General features: G+C 37.5%; 5 protein-coding genes across 7 annotated transcripts; 1 reads left to right on the top strand and 4 right to left on the bottom strand.

Annotated features, from left to right (window-relative positions):
• Positions 1–801: 801 nt before the first annotated feature.
• On the bottom strand, positions 802–3,881 carry HXK3 (hexokinase 3). The gene is made up of 9 exons (XM_008223045.2): positions 3,477–3,881; positions 3,075–3,225; positions 2,772–2,954; positions 2,502–2,576; positions 2,264–2,419; positions 2,075–2,170; positions 1,815–1,945; positions 1,617–1,698; positions 802–1,469 (listed from the first exon to the last, which is right to left on the bottom strand). Exons 1-9 carry the CDS (start codon positions 3,755–3,757, stop codon positions 1,140–1,142), a joined length of 1,485 nt encoding a protein of 494 aa, XP_008221267.2. The 5' UTR covers positions 3,758–3,881; the 3' UTR covers positions 802–1,139.
• A 1,132-nt stretch (positions 3,882–5,013) lies between these two features.
• LOC103321256 (WEB family protein (DUF827)) lies at positions 5,014–6,545 on the top strand. Of its 2 annotated transcripts, none has more exons than XM_008223047.3 (2): positions 5,014–5,327; positions 5,792–6,545. In XM_008223047.3, exons 1-2 carry the CDS (start codon positions 5,151–5,153, stop codon positions 6,308–6,310), a joined length of 696 nt encoding a protein of 231 aa, XP_008221269.2. In that variant the 5' UTR covers positions 5,014–5,150; the 3' UTR covers positions 6,311–6,545. The 2 variants fall into 2 exon arrangements, with proteins under 2 accessions (XP_008221269.2, XP_008221268.2); XM_008223046.3 differs by having other exon boundaries at positions 5,786–6,545.
• A 389-nt stretch (positions 6,546–6,934) lies between these two features.
• Positions 6,935–7,916, bottom strand: LOC103321257 (uncharacterized). Its single transcript, XM_008223048.3, has one exon. It carries the CDS (start codon positions 7,705–7,707, stop codon positions 7,234–7,236), a length of 474 nt encoding a protein of 157 aa, XP_008221270.3. The 5' UTR covers positions 7,708–7,916; the 3' UTR covers positions 6,935–7,233.
• A 4,030-nt stretch (positions 7,917–11,946) lies between these two features.
• LOC103321258 (C2H2-like zinc finger protein) lies at positions 11,947–14,545 on the bottom strand. The gene is made up of 3 exons (XM_008223049.2): positions 13,851–14,545; positions 13,637–13,737; positions 11,947–12,779 (listed from the first exon to the last, which is right to left on the bottom strand). Exons 1-3 carry the CDS (start codon positions 13,907–13,909, stop codon positions 12,127–12,129), a joined length of 813 nt encoding a protein of 270 aa, XP_008221271.2. The 5' UTR covers positions 13,910–14,545; the 3' UTR covers positions 11,947–12,126.
• A 2,718-nt stretch (positions 14,546–17,263) lies between these two features.
• On the bottom strand, positions 17,264–23,308 carry LOC103321259 (ABC transporter E family member 2). Of its 2 annotated transcripts, none has more exons than XM_008223050.3 (13): positions 23,053–23,308; positions 22,288–22,404; positions 21,460–21,545; positions 21,266–21,363; positions 21,068–21,185; positions 20,870–20,959; positions 19,825–20,129; positions 19,515–19,710; positions 19,248–19,433; positions 18,882–19,151; positions 18,036–18,281; positions 17,633–17,765; positions 17,264–17,555 (listed from the first exon to the last, which is right to left on the bottom strand). In XM_008223050.3, exons 2-12 carry the CDS (start codon positions 22,388–22,390, stop codon positions 17,646–17,648), a joined length of 1,818 nt encoding a protein of 605 aa, XP_008221272.1. In that variant the 5' UTR covers positions 22,391–22,404; positions 23,053–23,308; the 3' UTR covers positions 17,264–17,555; positions 17,633–17,645. The 2 variants fall into 2 exon arrangements, with proteins under 2 accessions (XP_008221272.1, XP_008221273.1); XM_008223051.3 differs by having other exon boundaries at positions 22,288–22,401.
• Between the last annotated feature and the right edge of the window lie 997 nt (positions 23,309–24,305).

Here is a 24,305-nt window from a genome sequence, read left to right as displayed (position 1 = left end):
TTTACTAGCGTATAATTAATGATGTAGACAAAAACGGTGTGCTTGGTGAAGGAGACTTGCCTCCGTCGAATTATTGGTCAACGGATTTATCCAACGGCTAATTTGAACTCTTCACAATGGACATGGATACCACAACAGTTGCACGCGTTTAGCAATTTTGCCACATATGCAAATTTGATTCATTTTTCAGTTTTGGGCCATATTATTTCAATTTCATCATTTTAGTCATGTAGCTTAGTTTGGGTTACAATTAAGTCCAAATAATAAAATCTATCAAATTATCTCTGTAATTTTTTTAATAATGTGACATAAACAGTTTTATTAAAGGGAGTTTCACTAAAACACCCAAAATAGGAGCTGAAATTATAAAAAAACCCAACACCCAAAATACTTTATAAACACACTCAAAACCTATCATTACACACACTCAAAACCCATTTATAAACACACCTAAAAAATATACAATTGTTGACTTTGGGGTTGATTTTGGGTGTGTTTCTATGTTTAAATAGTGTTTGAATTTTTTATAAATACATGTCTAGGATTGGATTTATTTATAAATTTGTATTTATTAAATTGACAACATATGTTTAGCTTTGTTCGTTGCTAAATTAGGAGATGAAATATAAGCATAAATTGACATTCAATCAAAGATGGCTGGACTGAGTTTCCAGAATGTCGGAAACTTCCTAGCTCCTGTCATGTTCATTTTAACAGCGTTTGGAAACTATGCTTCAACCAGCAAGACGGACAGCAGACGGTTCAACACTATTGTGATTGTGGATGGTTTCAAATTAAGCATTTTAAACTAAAGTTCAGTGACTAGTAATATTTACTTACGAGCCACAAAGTACTTCATAATATTTCGTACAGATGAACTGAATGACAAAAATTGCACCATACAGATGGATGGTGCATTATGATCTCAAAGTTGTACAATCTACTTCTGAATTACAATTCTGAAGCGAATCCTATATTCATCATTGTCTTGTTCACTCACTATCTTATTCACCGAAACAATGCCAAGTTCAACCAAATTGCAAATTAATTACAAACCTTTTTAATCAGGGGCTAATTACATGGTACTACTAAATTACCTTGGCAGCAAGAGTGCTGTCCTGCCCTACGACCCATTCTCATTATGCATACTGGGAATTTGCAGCAGCCAAGAGAGCAGCCCCTATGCCAGACCCATCTTTCGTAAGTTCTATGACCATGTTCTTCGAAATCTCTGTCCCAAGAAGCTCTGTCACTGCCTCTTGCAAATATCTTCTGTATTGAGGATAGTTTGCATACAACCCTCCATCCATTGCCACCACTGTCCTCTTGCCAAAGATGAGACCTTTTGAATCCTCCTCCATCTTTTGAAGTATCCCTACTATTCCTGCACCAGCTAAGCGCCCACCTCGCTTTACAATGGTGTCACATACATCCACCACAATCTTTCTTGCACTTAGATTTGACTCAACCTGATCCCAGCATTGGGGAAATGAGAAAATATTGATTAGGAAAAGACATTGAAAACTGAAACTAGCTTTAAATTGTACACAATACTTGCTTAGGCATGCATCAAGATGGTATGTATGAACAATTTAGACCAAACATAGGAAGTTTACCCCTGCTACATTGTATAGGATTGATCCAACATCTTGAAGGTCATCAGATATATCTTGCTGCATAGCACATATATCTGGGGTCCTATAAAAATCAATTCCAAACACACTTCAGCATAAAAAGGAACTTGATTTCAAGCTAATTCCAATTCTGAACTCCTAGTGTTACCAGACTCAGCAAACAATGGAAGTTTATCTTACCTGAGTGCAAAAGGTGTTGATAGTTTTTCTGGGAGAGATTCACCAAACAAAGCATCTGCTTCAGTCATCTTCACTAACACTCTTCGTGCAATTTCACCCAGATACATTCCAGAAATTGTTTTCTCAAAGATCTGCATATGTAATATGAGGAATGAAGGAGTGATAACTATGAGGTCTTTTTGTTAGTTGTTACCAGCATGCTAAAGAAAAGTGCTGATACTGAGCTACTAAAAAATAAAATAAAAAATTACAAAGTTTACCTGCTCACCAGGATTGATACTAGCAGCATCCATTTCTCTATCAAATTCAGTCAAAGGAAGACCATCTGAGAATGCTCCCCACTCAGTGTTAATAATCTGAACCAAAGGTAATTTTGGGCAAATTGAGAAATAAAATTAAGCTATGTCCATAAAGAAGAGAGAAATGAGTTTGGGGCCTCTTTCACACACCGTTCTGCCAGAAGAAGAAACCTGACCCTGTAGTTTCGGGATAGCATCTGCCTGTTCAACATAGCAAGCATTGGTTCCAGTACCCAAAATAACAGCAACCATGACATCATCATCCCAATATCTTGCTCCAGCTAATGTTCCAACCGCATCATTAACCTAGTATGCATGGATTTATGTCAGATTGGTAGCTAATTCATTAAACCTTTTGAAAAAAGATGCTAGCATCAGATGAGCATACCAGGGCAGACACCCGCATATCAAGTCCCTGCCTGTCCATGGCCTCATTCAAACAAGCAACCACATCTTTCCCTGCCTGTAAAAGTTTGAATATCTTAATATGATTATGCCTGCCAAGTTGGCAAGTTGTTATGAGTGTTAAGAAGCTATGATCAGAAAATGACAGAGGAAAAGGTTTAAAGCCATTAACATAAACCCAAAAAGCAGAAACCAATCCAATGAAGAGCTCTAGGAAAATGAAAACAGAAATGCAGAAAAGGAAAGTACGAACCGTTCCAGAAACAGAAAAACCCTTTGTCCACTTAATTAGTATGCCAGAGTCAATGGAGGTCTGTTTCACAGGAAATGAAAATGTGAATCCAATCTCCCTTTTTGTACCGGTCGGAAGGTGGAATTTATTACCCTCTTTTTGTGCAAATTTTGCCAGCCCAGAAGCAATGAAATCAAACAGTTGCTGCAGTGTGAACAACCAAAACTGGTTTTAACTCATGTATGCATTATCCTGAATATAAAATGTGACAAACCAACATTTAATATTGTTGTAGCAAATTAGTTAGTGATAAAACAAGCAGACCTCTGACGTGCCAAACATAAGCTCTTTAGGAATCGAAACTTGGTCGAATTCGGTGGCAATCACACGCTCCTGTTTGCCGCCTAGTTGTACCCTCAGCACCCTGAAGTTTGTGCCTCCAAGATCCAGTGCATAAAACAACCCCTCCTCATTCCTTCCAATTCCAAAACATATTGAAATTACATCAAACACTAAACTCATGATCATTGAGAGACAGAACAAAATACTCTGTTTCCTTGCATAGCAAAGTATACACCTTTCACAACTCAAAATCATGACATCAAAACAAAACTAGCAGAAAATGGAATGTACTAGCCATTAATTTTAGAAAAGAAATCATTAAAAAAAAACAAGCAAACAGTCAAGGTATAATTTTGACGGCGTCGTATGAAGTGTTAATAGTACCCGCTTGGGAGGCTGTCAACATAGCTGAGTATCATCTTGAGGTCACTCCCACCTTCCACAGCAAGCCCGGCTCGCATATCGGCGGCCATGGCGTCTGCCACGTGGCGCAGGAGGGGCAAAGGAGTGGCAGAGTCGTTGTGTAGCTTGGTCAACAGCGGAGTGACGGAAACGGCAGCAGATCGGATGGCCATCCTAAAGCGAGGCATGGACATGGCCGTACTAGGTGATCGGCGCCTGAGGTAGAAAGATCCAACGGATGGGGACGTGGCAGCAACTGACATGTTGTAGTAAGGCGAGATCTATTAAAAAGAAAGAAGAGGGAAAATAGTGAACAAGACAGAGAGGAAGCATAGTGGTACTATTGTTGGTTTTTATTTCTGTGGATGGCAACCAACTGGCAAGGTTCCCAACTATGATTTGTTTAGGTTCTGCAATTTTATTCATATTTTATAATAAAAAGTCGAAAATGCTCAGAAAGAAACCAAGACGACGTGGTTTTGGGTAGCTGACACGACAGACAGTTAACAAGCTAACTGGAATTAAACTGTTCGTTAGTCATCGGTTTTTGATGCGCCCGTTGATTAGTCATTGTTACCTGCCAGTTGTTTTGGTATTTTATATTGTTTTTCGATTGAGGGTTTGGACAAAGGTTGGGATTGGGCGGACAATACGATGGGACACGGAGAAGATCTGTGGTTTTGGCGTTGTTATAGCTCGAACTGATTGCAACATGTTGTTGTTTTTCTATTCGTTTTAAAGTATATCCATAATAGTTACCAAATAAAAACAAGTAATAATATTCATATGCTTGGAGCGCCAGCAGCAGCGGCAATTCCTTTTTATACAATCATCGCATCAGTCTTTGTAAAATACGATGGTAAATTAAGATGGGTTCGTTCAGGGCTGGGCTAGGTTATTAACATGTTATTTTGCTGTTAATGTGGTAATGATTGATGAAGATGGATAATTCTTATCCTTAATCCTTTTTAATGATTCTGGTTTTAAATTCTGAGACTTTGATCAACTTTTTAAGTTGTGGCCATCCTATCCTACCATAGTTGGATTGGATTGGCATTTTCTGTATTGATCACTTTGGGAACTTGATAGAAACGGCATGCCATACGTACCATTGCTCTTTTCGTCCCATGTCTCTCTCCCTCTCTCTACATGTCCACTATAGTCTGATTTTGTGAGTTTCAGCCCAGCCCAAGTTTGAGGCCAGTTTGTGGGCTGGATTTGAGTCTGGGTTAGATTTTGACCATAAGCAATAGTGCAGGAGAAGACCCATAATTATGAAAAAAGGTAATAGGGAATTGGTTGGTGTTGGGTATTGGCGAAGAGTCCCTCTCTTTTGCCCCAGTCCACGAGACGAAACCAAATAAAATAAAAGATAACAGTGGAAGTGACCAACTACTGCCACCCACCGCCTTCCTTTCACTTTCACAATCACATTCACAATATTAACAGAATTCTAGTGAAGTGGACGCGAAGAAACGAAGCTCCCCCCTGTCCCCCTCGCTTCATCTATAACCTCCCTCTCTCTCTCTCTCTCTCTCTCTCTCTCTGTGTTTTCAAGACTAGGTAAATTGGGCATTCTGGTTGGGGCCTTTGATTGATTCTAGTAGTAGCTAGCAAGCAGTGTAATATTTGTGAAAGTTTTATTAAGAAAGGAAGATGGAGAATAATAATGAAACAGCAGCAGCAGCAGCAGGAGTGCAAGTGCAAGGTGTGAGGAGGATGAAGAGGGCGGAGATTGATACAAGGCAACCATTCCGATCTGTCAAAGAAGCTGTTTCATTGTTCGGTGAAAAGTTTCTTGCAGGGGAACTCTATGCCACCCAGCTCAAACAGGTACTTATCATCATCATATTCATAATTAACTTAATCACTACTTACTTAATTACTACTTGGGTTGGGATTAAAGGTTACATCTCTTAACTTTAATCTTCCCATCTACACAAAATGAAAATGTAGTTTGATCTTCTCATACATGCTTTGCTTGTGGCTGAGTACAAATTAAGTTGCCCTCCTGTTTATGTGACTGAGCTGTGGTTATGCTGTTCAATATTTAAAATAAAGAATGTTAAATCATCACTAGGCTTAATTCCTTAATGGTCGGCTTTATTAGGGAGGGAATCTGGAGCTAATCTTCTTGGCTTTCAAATGAAGAGATGCTATAGAAAAATAAAGAAATGTTAATTTTGGCTTTGTTGGGAGGAGAGGAGAGGAGAGGAGAGGAGGGGTCACAAGCAAGCAAGCATCCAGAATATAATTGTACTAAATAATTGATTTTCTTGTATTCTTGAAAGATGCAGAATGGAGCACATGAAAATGGGCATCGGCATGGCCCTGCATCCAGAATTGGAAGCGTGACAGCGGAGCTAGAGGAGACAAAACAAAGCCTCCAAAAAGCCAGAGAAGAAAGCGAGCTCATGGAAAATTGCCTTTCATCTCTAAAACAGGAGCTTGAACGGACAAAGCGAGAGCTCCATCAGTTGAAGGAAAGGGAATATGAGAAACAGTTTGTAGAAGCGGAGATCATCGAAGACGTTAGGAATATAGTTGAAGACTCAGACTCAACCAAGTTTGAAATGAAAACACAAACATCTGATGAGGAAGAAAGAAGCTTTGAGTTTCAAAACAAAAGATATGTGACATTTGCAAATCCACCTTCCCTTGCGCAAGTAAAGATTGCACAAGGTTTAGGTGTTGATGAAAAATTGCAAAGACACCCTTCTCTTTCTCTCAAGAAGAAGAAAAACAAGCCTTTCATTCCTCTAATAGCTGGGATGTTTTCTAAGAAGAAAGGAGGCCCACAAGTAGCCTATCCTTGATCCTTGATGACTTTCATAAAAATCATCAGCCCTGCTGCATTTCTACATCACACATACCTACATCTTCATCTTGGTTCCGATCCAATAATACTGCCGCTTGCATGCCAACTCTTTTTTCCCATCCCCCTTTGTGTAATTGTATTTTGTATGTTTCAGTTCTATTTTATATATGTATGCAAGTCTTGCCGGTAAATTAGTTTGCTCGGGATAATAAGAAATTGTAACACTTGAAGAAGAGAGTCTTTGAATTAAGTACCCAATAAATTAGTGTGCCTGATCTCCTTAAGGCTTAAGCCGTTGTTCTTGTTCCTTTTCTTTCTTTTCTTTCTTTTATTAATTTAATTGAGGGTAGATGTTTTACTTTGGGCCTTAATGCAATGCGTATTGATAATAATGGGCCATTTAAATATAGTCCAACATCATTCGACAACAAATACAACAACCCAGTGACACTGACACTGACAACATAGTCCAACCTCATAAAACGTAAACTGTGATAAGAAAGAGAGTGACGATATTCAAGTTGACTTGCTTTTCATGAAAGCTTGTTCAAAATTCGACCCAGCTTCAGAGAAAAATAACTAAATGAATCATTCAAACAGAAGGAATGCATGCGTTCACAAATAAATAAATAGTCATATCGAAGGACGTTTTAATTTTCTCAACAATGTATATGTACATGATAAATAAGGCATAATGTAAGAGACAACAACAGCAAAACAGATCAAATAGTTTGAACACGAGGATCGAGACCAACAGGGAATGCATAGTTGCACCAAGTACATGCTTAATGTGCTTGAAGTTGAAACCAAAACAAGATCACGAATTAATAAGAAAAAGACAGTGAGCCAAAAGATAAGTACATAAGTACATGAGCATGTGAAGTGTGATGTGCATGCGAAAAGAAACATTTATATCAAAGTTCAAACCATAACGCTGGATTGTGGATCAAAATCCAACATGTCCTCTTGGGTAGACGAGGAGGACTTATTAAAGAACTCGATGCAGTCAGCGATGGCCTCGTTATAATGCGAATGAGATGAATAATAGGAACTGCATGAAGTCTTTGGGGGCTCAAAGAACCTGTCACAGCTGGTGCTGTTCCTTTGCCTGGGGGTGCTGCTCGTGGCTCCTGAGGAAGATGAAGAAGACGCGGTAGCTGATCGAGATGGGATAGAAAATAAGAGTCTCATTATTATCTTCCGGAAGCGGTTGAAGAGTTTCATGGCAGACAAGTTCAATTTGGGAGGTTGATGATGATGAAGATCAAATTGGTGGTGGTGATGGAATTGTTGATGATCACCTACTTGTATAATAAAGGAGGAGCTGTGGTCTCTCTCTCTTGGCTGCATTGTATTCTCTGTTTTCGTCCTCTCCGGGAAATGGAATGCTATCATGGGTGTGTGTGTGTCGTCTATCTTATAAATTTAAAATGGGGGAAGGGTGTGATTTTCCAGGGCATGACTTTTATTCTATTTGGGAGACTAATTAAAACTCTCAAGGATGTTGGCATTTGTCCATGTGCTCAAATCATTTGCATGGCCTTCACTTGTCCTCACCAAAAAAAAGGCTTTCTTAGTTAGTTGAAGAACATTTTCCATATCTAACTTGTTCATGATTCTTTGCAAAAGTCATTAATTGGGTTTAACACAAAGTATTAGGGTAGTAATTAAGCGAGTAATTGTGAAGTTAATTTTGGAGTTGGATTAAAGGTCCAATTATATATCATGGTACGTAAGTGGATGCTTAATTGGTTTGGTTGTACTTAACTTATATCCAAAGCCTAAGATAAAGCTAGCCAATGTGAAATTATGAGAAACCCCCTAAATGATTATTTGACCCATGGAGATGGAGATTGGTCATTAGTCAGAGAAATGCCAAAAATTACCATTCATTTTTCTGGCAGCCTTAGGTACCCTGCTTGGCTGAGGAAAGCTTAACCTAATGATTGCCCTTTGCATTAGTCAATTCAACACAACCAGAACTAAGATGCGAATCAATATATATATATAGATAGAGAGAGAGAGAGAGAGCTCAAGTTCATATCGAGGTGGTCCATACATACCCTATCATCAACTCAAGTATTTCTCTTGAAATTAATATAATGTAACTCACTCTGGCCCGTTAAATTTATAACATCGCATCTCGACAGTAGCAACACAAAATGGTCCTGGTTAACTTGAAAGAAGCCAAGTCATTTGTTTATGGTAAAACCAAAAATGGGTATCAGGAAAAGATGATGAGCTTGTGAAGAGATTTAGACGATCTTAATTATTTATTTAAATTAATATCAAAAGTGGAGGGTCAGTCGGGCATGTTCTAATGATTTTTGTAGGACATCATAATTGTGTCTTGGTACTTTCTTCCTTAAAGTAAAGAAAATGTATTAATCATGAGGTAAGCACCTGTCTCAACAACTTATTAACCAGACTACACTAGACTAGATGAAGTCATCCCATGTTTAACAAAAATCACTTCCAAATTCTCTGTCATAATTGTGCTGTTCATTGTTAAAGAAAACAAATTGAAAGATGGAAATGTTTTCTTCTTTTTTGGGCCCAGCCTGGTCATAAATAAGTCATTTCTTTATTGACCACCTTAATTGCTTATGATGTCATTCTCCTTTTTTTCTTCTTTATTGGATGTTCATTCATACCTTGTAACCAAATCATCATATTCTGTGATAACTTGTTCATGAACAGAACCTTTTTCTTTCTTTTTTTTTTTTTTTCTTCTTTTGGGACTCATAATAATACCTTCAACCCCTGATGGATTGATGGAATTTCTGAATCTTTATTTTATTTTTAAGGTTAATTTCAATTCAGTACTCTGAATTCTCACTCTTAAGACATGTTTGTCTATGCACTCTTAATTTTAACAATCATGTACCCTAATTTTTTGGAATACAATTTTGATGTTAACGTCACCGTCAAAATTTACGTTAATTGCCTACATGGCATGCATGTGTTCCTCCTATTCGCCTCTTTCAATGTCAATTGAAGCATATCTTTGAGCAATTGGCCTTCCCACCCAAACTTGCAGAAAATGTGTTATAGTTTCTTAATAAGAGCATCCAGAGTTGGGAGGTGTATATGAGGGTGTATGTTAAATATACACCATGAGTCACCAAATCGTCTCCAATGAGGAGATGTAAATAGATGTAAATATATATCACCACCATAAGGATGTAAAATAAAATGTATATTTACATCTATTTTTACATCTCTTGCAGGCGGGACCCACCCGAGAAAAGAGAAGAAAAATGAAGAAAAGTCAATATAAAAGGCTGGGACCCACGACTACACCCCCAATTTACACCCTATATTATAGCAAAAATATATTTACAGATGTAAAGGGATGTAAAACGACTTTACACTCGAATTTACATTCCCCCAACTGTAGATACTCTAATAATACTAGCAGATAAAAAGGGAATGGCCTTTGGGCCTCACCAAATCACAGGATCAAACTTAATTAGGCGATCCACTCGATGTGGCATGGAAGAAGTTAATGAATTGACAGGTTCGGCCCACATTGACAAAGGAAACCTACTTACATCTCACGTGGACTTCATCAATGAGTGTTTTTGGTCATACATCGATGGACATGGAGTCTAATGGCTGGCTACTATAAAGGACAAATAACCAGTTGGGGTGTGTGTGTCTTAAGTGTCTTGTCTATAATTAGAAAGTTACGTTAAACTAAATATAAGTAGAAGCGCAGAGCGACCTCGATTGGTAATTTGGTTGGTAGACTGCCACTTATACCTGTCATTTGTCAATATGCTTTGCTAGCCAACTAGCTACTGTTTAATTTAATTTATCAATTTACTTACCATACAAAGAGAGAGCCCGCCCCACGCTAGGATTCTTGTTTGTGTAATAAGCCTCAGTAAGATATATGTATTAGTAAGTTTAAGTAAGATTAGTTGCGCTGTCAAAGCTAGCAGGAGCCTTAATTAGAATTTTACACTAGAGCATGGGCCACTGGCTGACCTGCAGTAGAGCTTCTATTAGCATGTTTTTACGTGCAAGATTGTCAGTAATCTCAACGGGGATTACATATTAAACATGATTTTTGGGAAACCTAGCTGCTTCTTCCTTTCCTTCTCTACTTATATATACTATCTTCCATAACTAGTGCAATAATCCATCACTGCGCTGAATCGCTGATGCAATAAATTAAACTGTTAGGGTTTTTTTTTTTCACAGTATTCTAACATTAGAAACAATGACGCATGTGCACACAATTATATATCATCTGTCAACTTGGTGATTTTTTTTTCTTTGGGGTCTAAGGTCACAATGTACTTGCAGTAATTCGGAGATTATCTCACGTGGCCCCATTTAATCTGGCTTAGTGGGGGCACAAATCTTTGCTTAGAGAGATAGATAACCGCCTAAGAGCATCTCCAAGGGATATGTCAAATACCAAATATCAAATTTAAATTTGATGGCTGATGTGGCAATTTGACATCTCACACGGCTTTACACTCCACCCGATATGTCAAATTAAATTATTATTTTATTACATTTTAGTATTGATTTATTTTTAATTAAAAAGAAAAGAAAAAAAAAATAATAAAATATTCATTTGACATATTGCTTTTGGGATGTCAAAAATAACATATCAACCTCCAGTCTTCATTCCACATCACTTTGACACATCGGTTGGAGTGATGTGAGATATTTTTCTAGTCGTTAAATATCTATGTAACACGTTTGACACATCGGTTGGAAAGGGATATGTTAAATATCAAACATCAAATTTAAATTTGATGGCTGATGTGCAATTTGACATTTACATAGTTTTACACTTCACCCGATATGTCAAATAAATAATTATTGTAACAGTCAAATCATTTAAGATAAAGAATAAAAAAATAAATAAAAATAAATGAAAGTAAATCAACTATCTTTTAAAAATAATAAAATATTCATTTGACATCTTGCTTTTAGGATATAACATCTCAACTTTCATTCATTCCACATCATCTTTGACACATCAATTGAAGTGATGTGAGATGTTATTTCTAATCGTTAAATGTCTATTTGACACTTTTAGACATATCGGTATGCTCTAAGAATCTTTCACTTTCTAGCTGCTGAATTATTATCAAGAAAAATGACAAACAAATTGTATGAAAGAGGAAATCTCTCTACGTACGCATGCCTCTGATCTGCAGCTAGCTAGGCTAGGTTGCCTAAATATTGGTTTGGGGGCTTGTGGCACTGGCTTTCATATGCTTGAATATGACCTCTCATCAAAACATGACTTAAGGAGACCCACCATGAATGATGAAATAATAAAGAGTTATAAGTTTAGACAGTGAAAGGCGTCCATTGAAGATGATGACAGATCAATGCCTACCTCTTAAAACTTGCAGTTGCTTTGTCTCTTACTCTACTTCTACTGGGTAGATATATCATATATATACCATCTTCATCGGTCGCATGAATGTTCATTGTTTTCATCACAATTTGTCTGAAAGAAGATTAGAAAGAAGAAGACGGACAGCTTCTGGACACTCATTTTTAATTAAATTATAGCTTGCCCCATTGATAAAACAGTTTAATATTAATTTAACAAAAACACTTGCAGTTGATTAGTTGAACTAAACCTATTAAACAAACATAGAAGAAACCAAAAAAAGTAGGCCTCACTAGCATTACCATGTGAAAATGATAGAGAATATCATCTATATACACCAACACATGAATCAACCCGAAAAATAGACAAGTCAGTACAGTTGACCTTTGATCACACTAAGATAATGAAGAGGAACGCCAAATAGGGTTTAAAAACGACGACGTTAATCACGACTCTAGAGCCTGGTAAATGACTACGAAGCATGGGAGGATGGCCCTCGGATTATAAACCACCAGCTCCTCGAGATTTGAATATAATCCGGCGAATCCGGCTACAGAATCGTAGGAGCCAGGAGCCGACAAGGACGACAACGCATCCTCCTCCGTCGGCGCATCGTCCGCAATGCGCTTAACCCTGCCAGCAATGACACGGCACACCAGCATGGCCCTACGCCCGTCCGTACAGCTCAAGGAGTCGTGGGCCCTACCGCTGCTGGCAGTGGTCCGCACTCCCTTGCCCCCTTCCCCTCCGGCTTTGCCTTGGAAGCCATGCCTGATAATCGTGCACACTCCGCAGCCCGGTACGGAGCCGCACAAGCTGGACGAGCCACGTGCGCCGAGCGTGCACGAGATGCTGGCGCAGTGGAATCGCAACAGCTCGTTCCCGTCCGCTGCGCACCTGGGGTTCTTTCGTGTGGTGCCCAGCGCACGGTTCTTCACGGCATCCCGGCAGTCCTCGAACCTTTGGATCGTGCGCTGCGTGTTGTGAACCTTTAGTATCCGTTCGATCTTGCAGATGGGAATGTCTTTCTTCTGCCAGCTTGATTTGAATATTATCTCCACAATGTTTCGGCCGGAATCTTCAACTCCGAGCTCCGATACTGAGCGAATACAAAATTAAGATATTATTACTTTTTAATCTACCTTTATATTCTTATAAATTATAATGGAATCTTTGTTTAATTAAAACTAATTTATAGAATTTGTAAAAGACCCAATGAATGAAAATATAGGTAGCGTCAGGATTGCTGAGTTTTAACGTCAGAAAAGTGGGGCAGTCTTTCTTCTCGAATTAATAAGACAGGCCACCTTACATATCAGTGTCATTTATTCGGTCATGCATGGACAGCTGTAGGTTTGTACTCATGAAGTTGACTGCCTTTATGAGGTGCAATCAATCCTTATGCTAACTTTACAAATCTTTCAATTGTTTTTATTTCAAAATTGTTGGAGCTAAGTATTCAAACCTATAAAAAGATTTTAAGCTATAAACTCTATTGAAAACGTTTTAGAGCTAGTTTGAAAATCATTTTAATTTTAGTTTTTATTTTTTATTTTTTGTGTTAGAATATGGAGAACAATGAGAGTAAGAATGAGAGTGATGATGAAATTGAGAGAGGGGATAAGATCATGAGAGGGAAGAGTAACAAAAGTGAAAACAATTTCAAATGGATTTCAGCTTTTAGTTTTTGTTTTCACTTTTGTTACTCATTCCTCTCATCTTCCTTCTCATTCTCACTTTCATTCTCCCTCTTTTTCCTTTATACTACAGCGCGAAAAAATAAAAAGTAAAAACTAAACAGCCCTTAGCTATTAACAAAAATGTCCAATATTATAATAGAAATTTGGTAATGATGAAACAGTAAAAGAAATATGAAGAAAATTCAGCATCATGAAATGAATAATAAAAAGATTAGCATATATATTAATTAGCATGTATATAGTATACAGTAGTTACCCGCATGGCGAATTGCTTGGTGATGTTCCAAACTATCCATCTTGGGGAAGATCTCTCCGCACTGAGAGCAAACACAAACACTAGACCTCGGAATTGGGTACCTGAACATTTATAAAATTACTTCTCCATATTAATTTCTAGATATGTAAATTGGGTACCTGAAATGTAACGAGCATATTATATGTTGGAGATAAATTAAATTAAAAATGTATACCTGCTAGGGTCAACGATCATGTGGCACTCATAACAGCCTGAGAGCTTCCTGAATTGCATTCCTCTGGAGGAGGAGGAGGCGAAGACGTAGTATTATAAGCAGCACCAGTCCCAGTAGCGTTGGATCTAGAGGAGGAAGACCGAGTTGATGACCGAGTCACATGTTTCCGACCCAGTAACCCAGTTTCCTGACCCAGCGAGCTACTCTCAGGCGAGTTGTCGGCTCTGTGAACAACCCTGGTGTTGCCATGAACGACATCTCTGAAGCTGCAAATGGAGCTGCAAGAAGACCCCAGTTTCGAGTACCCGGCAGCAGCTGCGCCTGCGCCACCATTGGCGATGTTATGATTCTTTGATGGGTCATGAACTCTTGAACCTTCGATCTGTTTACAGGTGAGCAGGTTCTTGATCTGGTCCCATGAGGATGAGGATGAGGATGGTGGGTTTTGTTGCTTTTTAGAGCTCGACGACTGCTTTTGCCTGCGTTTTGATGGTGGTGGTGCTTTCTTCTTGTTCTTGGGCTCCGTGGCCTCAGGTACAAAAGTAAGCAGAGCCATAAAAAAGCAGATCACCAACAGAAACTAAAGCAGAGAAATAATAGAATTGAAGAAGAAGCTCTCTGCTGCTCTTTTCATAAAAATAAATAAATATTTGAAGCTTGGGATGGTTTTGTTTGTGTAGTGGGGAGAGATGGATTCGAGATGTGGGTAAATAACTAATAATAAGCAAAGGCAAAGCGGGAGGTCGTCCAGTGTGGTGGGTCTACTTCATTATTTTATTGCTTTTTTTGGTAATAAATTAATATTTTTCTATTTTGTTTCGGGTTAGCAAGCATAGCTACTGTGTTTGTCTTATGTACGAGTTTGATATGAGGCATAATGGAAGAGGGTTGACCTTTTGATTGACTGGGTTGAATCACAGAGCAGGTACACATGGATTGAACGGTTGATTGAGTGGTGTGAGATGTGAGTGGGGTGGCCCACAAGATGCAGGGCGATTTGATTGAGTGGTGTAACATGTTGTGTGCGAGTGCGATTTGGTTAGACGGCTTGTCGTGGTTGTGGAGATGATATGTGCTTGTATTGTATGCTGCTGATGCGTGTGTTATTGGAGCTATTCTCTTGTGCTTTCTTGGGCCTTTGTTTATTCTCTTTCTTGAGTGAACAAGTTCCTTTTGCACTGAAAAGTCAGAAAGTCTTTCAAGAAAAAGAAAAAAGAAGAAGAAACATGTCAAGAATTTTCTACTGCATGGGTAGAAAATCGGGGAAGCAAGCCAAGCAAGCATCAAAAAGGAAAAGTGCATGAATCATGATTGATGATAGAGGGGCAGTGGAAATATTGTCCCTAAAGCTGCGGTGAATATTTCCGTTAATAAGTGTGCAAAATGATGATGGAATCGAAAAGGAAAAGTGCATAAGCCAAAGAGACAAGCGGAGAAAGAATAGGAAGTGTCCAATTTTTATTCCACCGTCAATGTTTCCCGCTGTCATGCATATGTAACATGAATGAATATATGAATATGACTCATATGAGGGAGAGGGACCCTGAAATTAACAATAATCCTTGTATTATCTAAATTCTTTGATTCATTGAAACACCATGGAAATTGCAATGCAAAGTAGGCTGGCTGCTGTGTCTGTAGAATCATGATATCATTGACATGTGTGTGCCTGCCAGCCAGCTTACTGGCCTCAGAAAGAAAGAACCCTGTGTCACTAGACTAGTCAGTATCATCAATACGAGCTGATTCATTTCATTCGTGTCGCATGCAGCTCGTCCTCTACTCTTGCCTACTTTACCAATTAAGATTCCTATCTATCTATCTATCTCTTTTATATATATACAGGCTAAGGGTAAGGCTAGCAGTGCCAGTGCCATATGATGAAGATAATAAATAATGCTACACATCTTTATATTATATGGATTATCAATTCCCACATGCATTGCAATTTGCATATATCTATCTACCACATGGAAAGATTGATTCATTTCTAAGTCTCATCAATCATAAGTCACATTCACATTGCAAACCCTCATTTTGTAATTCCCTATATATGTCAATTAATTAATTAATTAGTAGAAAAATTTGGGAGTGGTTGGTTTTAGTTAAGTTGGAAGTGAGATGGTTTTGGCCAACCAACCAACCACTGCCTTAAGATAGATAAGGAGTGGAAGGAAGCGGTGTCTCATCTCCATGTCGGTTCTCAAGTTCCAACTCACTCAGGTCAGGGCTGCATCTGCATCTGCATCATCCAATTAATCCATCATGGTATGGAAATTGGAATCGAACTCTCTAACTCGACAAACATTAAACAATTAACACATTATTAAAAGTACCAGTATCGTTGGAGCTACCTATGAGTACGTACATTGTTCTTCTTCTTTCAAACTAAGAGCACATTAATATTGCTGGCGTTCAGCAGAAAAATAAAATGAAGAGAGAATATTGCTAGCGTTCGCCAATAAGGTATAGCTCAGTTGGTTTAACTCTTTGGTCTCAAGTTCTATGGGCAGAAGTTTGAAACCCCCAAGCATCCAAGAATCTTCGTGTAAACCCTCTCCCCCGAACCAATAATAAAAAAAACTTAATTGAGGTATTTGTTATTCAAGGACAGAAACTTGAGCATGGTTGATGAAGCCCTCTCTCTTCCTCCTCCTCCATCTTCTTAGTTGTTACATATCGCATATCCAGACTACAGGATATTAATCGGAGGACAAGACAAGAGAATCTGATTATTACAAAGAAAATGCTCATCGGCTCTGTCAACGCCTCTTTTACAAGGAGGAGAGTGCGATCACGGACTCTTTTAGATGGACTCACACAACACTTCTCCGATATGAAGGAATTTTTTTGACCTGACCCAGACCAGACCATTCCAAATTTGTTAAAAATTTACTAGGGGATTTTAAGAAATTAGGAGATTACTTTTATATATAAAAAAAATACAAACAAAACTTAAAATGGGGAAATCAACATACTTGTTGGTTGGCTTGGTACAAATAAAAATCTCCCAAGTCAGTACAAACAAAGGGCCGTAATCTAACATAATGAGTTTGCATCATCATAATTGATGTGGTAAAATATCTAAATCCAAAGGACCGTAGGTATAACCATATAATCATAATCCAATTCAATCACACACCAGACAAGACAATAAAATATCTATTATCCTCATCTTTTCAGATTTTTCGTTTGGCACTTCACCAAACAAACATGGCAGGAGAGTGGTACCTCCTCTGTGCAGTTAGAAAAGGTGGTTCATCAAATCCTGCCCATCAATCAAACCCGTCATGTGCAAATATGAAGCAAACTTCTTTTTAATTCAGAGTTAAAACACCCATGCATTTCTGGTGTGAAAACTAAAAATCATAATGGCAGAGACAAAAGTTACATAAACCCTGGAAGCACAAAAGTTAATCAAAAAGAAAGAAAAATTGATACTATGAGAGACCATTGTACATTTAGATTCCGTCGCCCAGAGACAAATTTTAACAAAATTGGGATAAGTGCAAGCACACATAGGGCATAATGTACTCAACTAGCAACAATATGGAAGGGCCTGGAAACTCTCATTCACGGAAACTCACTGGTAAACAAACATCACCTCTTCACAGACAAAGGACCTCCCATCATTTGTCAGCATGTCATGACTCAGCCGGGATTCCATTATTAGATCACATTGAAGCCCTCTAAATTTGGCCAAAACTGCAAAGTAAAACACCGGTAAATATCAAAGATGCCAAAACAAACATGGAATAAACAGAGTAACGAATGAAGCATACCTTCGTGGTTATATCAATCATCCAAGTAATAATAGGATCCAGCAGCTTTTTGTTCCCTATCCTTCGTTGACTCCAATTTGTTGATTCTTGGGCGGTAGTTAGTGGGGTCACGTCGAAATGTGATATCAAGATGCTGCATGCAGCATTCCAAAAATCAATGAAAATTACTTGTGGAGAGAGAGCAGTTCCAATAACATGCTATTTAGGTTTCTAACAGCTTATCCCTTTTAAGACTCATTTTCAGAGTGGTGGTACAAATAAAACCAGTTAGCAGGAGGAAGTTGTGATTATGCACAAAGAATGACCAATTTCAAAATTATATTCCTATTATCACACACTACTCTCCCTCTTCATAGTAGGACGCCAAAATAATTGACTGAAAAGAAGAAGTTGCAACACTTACAGATAAGAATAGATTCATCCCAGTCAATAATGACTGTGGAGAATTTGCAACACAATCAATTGATGGCTTCCCCTCATAGACAATAACTCTATCTGCCAAGTAGGTAGCCATAATAAAGTCATGTTCAACCACGAATGCAGTTTTCTTAGCATGTAGGATAAACCTCTTTATGACTTTTGAAGCAACAATACGCTGCTCAGAATCAAGATAGGCACTTGGTTCATCTATAAGATAGATATCTGCAGGCTGCATTAAGAAAAATAAAATGTATCAGTTAAAGCTGATCCGCATGCACTTTCACCAGTTAGAACAACACAAAACTACAAGTAATCGCCTTCCTGGCGTCAAATGATAAAAAAGAAAAACCGAAACCAAATGCAGGGACCAAAACAGATGCATGGAAAAACTCAAACATGCGGTCATGATATTGTTCGAGGACTGAAAAACTCAAACAAAATGGCAGATACTTGCTTTTAGTTGGGGACAATGGCAATCCCCAAATACTTACATTAGAGAAAAAAGAAAAGAGAACACCCTTAACCCATTCCCAACTTCCAAACACAGTCAATTCCAGCCTACTCAGATGCATCCAAGGCATCAAATACAAGAGGTGGGTACTGTAAAGTGTTGAAAGGGATCCATCCCAAGAAACAAAGGCCCATTTTATTTATTCACATCAATAACCCAACATCTCCCTTCCTACTATACTTGCAAGGCTGAAAATAAGGAAAAGCCAACACTACTGATTTTTCTACAACAGGAAATCAAAAAATAATGTTTCTTGAAAATTTCAGGCTTCTGAAATTCATAACCGAGAAACATGAAAAAGCTCAACCAAGCATTTACCTTCCCGAGGCATAAGCATAATGCAACCCTTTGCAGCTCTCCACCAGAGAGATTCACAACTTCTTGATCCATCAATTGTTCAATAAGAAGAGGCTTCATCACATCTGACATGAACTGGGGATGGGTATATGAATCACGAATTTTTGAATGTAACAAGTGTCTGACAGTGGATTGAAATTTTGGACTGATTTTCTGGGGTTTGTAAGAAACATTGAATTCAGGTATCTCCACATTGGAATCTTCTACAATATCAGGTTTCAATAGACCAGCCTGCAAATTGGACAAGTGTATGCTAACTCAATGTCTCAAGCTGCAAAGTGATTATGACTGAATTTTTAAAAAGAAAGATATCAAAGGAATGAATACCAGCATACGGATAAATGTTGTCTTCCCTGTTCCATTCTCACCCAGCATAACAATAATTTGAGAATCCGTAAATTCTCCCTCAACAACACGAAGCCTAAAGTTTCCCTGAGTTTTAGTCATAGATGGGTATTTATATCGTGCATATGTCTCAATTTCCTCAGCACTTTCCTGTGGAGTCTCAGCAACCTAGTAAAGGAAAAAAAAAAGTGAATCACAAAGTACTGATAAGTCAAAAGAGCATTTCATGGACAAAATTTATAATCTTGCCTTAAAGGTCAGAGATTCATCCCGGAACCTAAGATTTTCTGTAGGAACAAATCCGGCCAAGAAGATGTTAATTCCTTCTCTAACTGAGAAAGGAAGAGTTACAACTCCATATGCACCCGGTTTCCCGTATAAACAGCAAATGAAGTCTGATAAGTAATCCAAGACACTAAGATCATGCTCCACAACAATTACATAGCTGAAAATACAAGGATATATAACTATTAGCTAAAGATGCAAGAAGACAATCAAGAAATCCAACACAAACGTGCAAATGAAAATTTGAAGGAAGTCAAATATTAAAAAAATAGACCTATTAGGCCTGAGCAAAGATCGGACAACTTGGGCTGCTTTAAGCCTCTGTTTCACATCAAGATAACTTGAAGGTTCGTCAAACATATATATCTCTGCATTCTGTATGGCAACAACAGCAATGGCAAATCTTTGAAGCTCCCCACCTGATAAATCCCCTACATTACGATCTATAACCTGGTTCAGCTCAAGATCAGCACACAGTTCTTCCTTCATATCCCTTTCATCTTTCTGGTTGAGCACCTCCCCAACATTTCCTTGAACTGCTTTTGGAATGTGATCAACATACTGGGGCTTTATAATGGCCTGTTAAATGAAAAGAGAATTACAAAAATGCAATTAACAGGAAGACAAAAATATTACATAAAACAATATAAGTGCTAGACACAACCAATGATGGCCAAAAAATTGAAATGCATGCAACTTTGTTTGTCTAGACTAAACCCTTTTATAAAAAAAATCTGAAATTATTAGGCCAGAAGAGGCACTGAACATGGTTCATATACTGCATCAAGCATTTTTTTCAAGTATCATACTTCTAGGCATTTCTGTCTTAAATTCATTATCATGAGATGCAAATAATATTTCCATTCACCAAATTGTTTACGTTCAACTATATCTTGACCATCCCATTAATGGCATTAAGATCACCCACCCAGTACTGGAAGCAGCCTATGAACTATCTTGAATAGCAAGCACTAGGAGATTTCACCACAACTTAGCTCTGTAGTACTATAAAGTAGGCCACTGAGTTCATACATAATGAAATTCAAAGTCGTAGTTCTAAAATAAATATGTTTTAACTTTTTCTTTCAACAACTCGAGGTATCTGGGTCTTCAACCCGATTAACCAGAGTCAGAGACAACCCAAAATGATCTTTACAGACAACTAAAACACAAACCAAATAGAAAGCCCAAAAAAAAGAAGATAAATAAACATAACTATCTAAGAAAAACATGCATTAAATGTCCAAAACGTTTGTCTAAAAAGCTAAACTCATTTCCAATTCCATATGAAACATTATGAACATCAAATCAAAAGGTGCCTTCAAATTGTCTTCCAGGATACGGGTAAAATAATTCTGCAACTCAGATCCTCGAAAGTAGGTCAAAATTTCCTGCCAATCTGGAGGATTCTGCCCAAAAAAAGAGAAACATAACATAATCAAAGAATGCACCAAAACCAACTTGAAAAAAAATGATATACTTATCAGAGAAGGGGGAAGTTTTGTCAGATGTATTACATTGAAACGACCTAAATTTGGTTTCAACTTTCCAGCCAAAACTTTTAGGGCAGTTGACTTCCCAATGCCATTAGTTCCAACCAAACCAAGTACTTGCCCTGGCCTTGGGACTGGTAACCTGAAATTGTAAATTTCTGTTATCCCAAACCACACAAATGCTTAAGGGATCACTTCCATATAATGTGATAAGGAACTAACCTGTGTAGTTTGAAAGTGTTAGGCCCATAACGATGTGTTGTATCTTTGTCTAAATCCTTTGGCAAGTTGATAATTTGGATTGCTTCAAATGGGCATTTCTGCATCATCAGATGGTATAGAGTCCAAAGAATGCCTTTAAAACATGACTAGTGTATAGAACAAGAAAAATGACAGTAACAACACTTTCTACAGACCTTAACACAGATACCACACCCAATGCACAATTCTTCTGAGATAAAAGCAATCTTGGATGCAGGGGTAACCTCGATACATAGTTTACCTGCAGATTAATCAGATAAGATCGTATATTTGTATAAAGGTCAACCATTTAAATCAAGTCTGAGTCAAGACAAGATAATTCAAAAAGCAGCTCATTTATATAGAAGTAAACATAGCGCTACAATAATGCATGACAAGAACTCGTCAACACAGAAATATATATATATATATATATATATATCTATCTATCTCTGTGTGTGTGTGTGTGTGTCTGGAGCCGCCTCACCATATGCAGGAGCTCATGTCTGTATTTTGAGTAACCTTTCTTAGAATCTTTGTTTGGTTTTATATACGATGTAATCCCTTTGAATAGCTAGCTTCGAGCTTAATAAAGTTTCTGGGTATTTCTCCTTGCAGGAGGCATTCTATTTCCTTTATTTCCTTATATTTACTTAACATGATCATCAAGACATACTCCCATCACAAGTAGCTTTCATAATGATTTGAAAAGGAATACTATGTTTGGGGATAAATAACAGTTCACATGATAAACAACCAGCTGAGGAATCCAAGTAATCAGGATTTGTGCATCACATATACATAATAGCAATATCATATCTCAAGCAACAAGAAAAGATATGCTTGTTTTTGCGAAAACAAAAGAACCATTATCTCGAGCAATTCAATTAATCCTGATTTTATCTTGTTTATGAATAGAAACAGGCACACACACACACATATATACATATATTACATATAAAATACAAGAAATAATATAAGAAAGAAAGGGAATTATAATATACCAGTCTTGACAACAGGACAGCTCTTCTTGCATTCCTGGCGGCACTTCTTAGGCTTGCATCTGTCGGAGCTCACTATTGCTATACGGGTTAACCGATCTGCCATCTCCTAATCTTCTTCTATCCACAGTAAATCGACCGATCAAATTAAGCAAAAGATCAAATGCACACTGACAATACAAGAGATAAGAGACATCTGCTCTCTTACTTTGTCTATATTAGGTAATAGTACATGTAATCAGTAAACCATCCAATTACATATAACAAGAGATTAGAGACATCTGCTCTCTTTCTTTGTCTACATATAAACCCCCAATTACAAATATGCAGACATTACTAAATTACATATAATCAGTAAATAGTAAATCATCATACCACTCATGAACACTCAACACAAACCAATTGCCAATAATAATTCCCAATTGAAAACAAACAGAAGTAGCAGCAGCGTAACCCTAATTGAATTTTTCACTCCAAATAATCACTGAACCCCAGATCGAATTTAAACCCCAATTAATCAGCTAAGCCCCAATTCAATTTTCTCAAAACCCTAATTTAAACCGAAATCCCAATTGAATTTCAAACTAAAGTCTAATTCATTTTTTAATATAGCTAAACCCTAAATTAGGCTATGAATCCTTTGAATTTAACTTAGAATACATAAACTCCCTAATTAAAACCGAAGCCCCCAAAATAATTTTCTAAAAAACCCTAAGTTAAAATTCACAGAACAAACCCTAAAATTAGATAAAATTGGCAAGCACATACCGAATGTAGTTGGATGAAGTACTGGAAATTGACAACGCCGCAGCCCCAAGATTCGAAGGAGCTGACGCCAATGATCGGATGAGATAGAGGGAAGCGATGAGGCTGAGATTAGAGAGAGATTCGAGGACGCTGAGATTATGATAGAGACTAGAAGAAGTGAGGCGGATGCGTGCGGCGGCCTGAGCGGCGAGAGAGAGGAGAAATTTTGGGTGTGAGAGTAGAGTAAAGAACCCTAATGAGTTTCAGAAAGCTCACTAGTTGGGTGCGGCCGGTTCTATTCCAAAAAGTATAGAACCAGTACTGATACAACGCCACGTGTAATTGAAAGTCTAAAGTTTTATTTGGTTGGGCCGGTCTTTTTTTTTTTTTATGGTCAATATTGGGCCGGTCTTTGTTTTTTTTTTTATGGTCAATATTGGGCCGGTCTTTCCTTTTTTTATGGTCAATATTGGGCCGGTCTTTCAATTGAGAGTTTTATTTTGAAACTAATTTCGCCTCCATTAACAATATTTTAGGGCCAAAGGACACCATTTTTTTTTAAACAATTGATATTGAGTGAGGGAAACCAAACCTACAACCTTGGATGAAGGAGATGAAAATTGCATAGAATTCCTAAATTACAGAATTTAGATCTCCAACATTTAAATTCCTGAAAATTAACAATTCCAGTATTTAAATTTATATGTATGTCAAATTTTGTAAATAACAAAAATTACAGGAAAAACAAATTCATATGCTCAATAGAAATTGCGAAATGAGGCATTTTTAGAGGAAATTAAACTCAACAATTTTTATCCCCAATTTTCATGATTTTTTCCTCACGTCATTTAATAATTTCCCTACTTAAGTTGCTAGCCAATGGAAATATCAATTTTTCCTCTTCAATTTCTAACTTTTAACTAAATCTCCAGTTATTTTGCTTCATCCAAACGAATGTCGAGAATGTTATTTTATCTCCATCCGAACTATTGTACTTATTATTTATTTTTTTTTCAAATAACAACGAGCTTGTACCTCAAGTAGTTAATAACATTTCCCCCCTCCAACTTGTGGACTTTAAAATTATTTTTAATTTCCGATATCATTTTAGAAAATAGTTTCATTTATCTAAAAATCATAGAAAAATATTTTAGTATCCCTAAAATGAATTTTAGATTCTAAACATTAAATTCGAGTCTCAAACTAAAAACCCTAGCTTATAAACTTGTTCCAAAACCATTCTCAAGAGTCGAACCTTAATTATAAACCTACTC

The sequence above is a fragment of the Prunus mume genome, linkage group LG2, assembly GCF_029339155.1.
Source record: "Prunus mume cultivar Tortuosa linkage group LG2, ASM2933915v1, whole genome shotgun sequence".
Lineage (NCBI taxonomy): Eukaryota > Viridiplantae > Streptophyta > Magnoliopsida > Rosales > Rosaceae > Prunus > Prunus mume.
The sequence above is the reverse complement of the archived record's forward strand: the minus strand, read 5'-3'. Positions and strand labels throughout refer to the sequence as shown.

Coding starts and splice junctions, on each gene's coding strand:
- HXK3 (XM_008223045.2), bottom strand. CDS start 3,757: ATGTCAGTTGCTGCCACGTCCCCATCCGTTGGATCTTTCTACCTCAGG. Junction 1,946..2,074: donor GTATCAATCCTGGTGAGCAG/GTAAACTTTGTA, acceptor TTACATATGCAG/ATCTTTGAGAAAACAATTTC. Junction 1,699..1,814: donor TCAACACCTTTTGCACTCAG/GTAAGATAAACT, acceptor TGATTTTTATAG/GACCCCAGATATATGTGCTA.
- LOC103321256 (XM_008223046.3), top strand. CDS start 5,151: ATGGAGAATAATAATGAAACAGCAGCAGCAGCAGCAGGAGTGCAAGTG. Junction 5,328..5,785: donor ATGCCACCCAGCTCAAACAG/GTACTTATCATC, acceptor TATTCTTGAAAG/ATGCAGAATGGAGCACATGA.
- LOC103321257 (XM_008223048.3), bottom strand. CDS start 7,707: ATGATAGCATTCCATTTCCCGGAGAGGACGAAAACAGAGAATACAATG.
- LOC103321258 (XM_008223049.2), bottom strand. CDS start 13,909: ATGCAATTCAGGAAGCTCTCAGGCTGTTATGAGTGCCACATGATCGTT. Junction 13,738..13,850: donor ATGATCGTTGACCCTAGCAG/GTATACATTTTT, acceptor ATAAATGTTCAG/GTACCCAATTCCGAGGTCTA. Junction 12,780..13,636: donor CCAAGCAATTCGCCATGCGG/GTAACTACTGTA, acceptor GTATTCGCTCAG/TATCGGAGCTCGGAGTTGAA.
- LOC103321259 (XM_008223050.3), bottom strand. CDS start 22,390: ATGGCAGATCGGTTAACCCGTATAGCAATAGTGAGCTCCGACAGATGC. Junction 21,546..22,287: donor CTGTCCTGTTGTCAAGACTG/GTATATTATAAT, acceptor ATTAATCTGCAG/GTAAACTATGTATCGAGGTT. Junction 19,434..19,514: donor ATGAATCTCTGACCTTTAAG/GCAAGATTATAA, acceptor TTCCTTTACTAG/GTTGCTGAGACTCCACAGGA.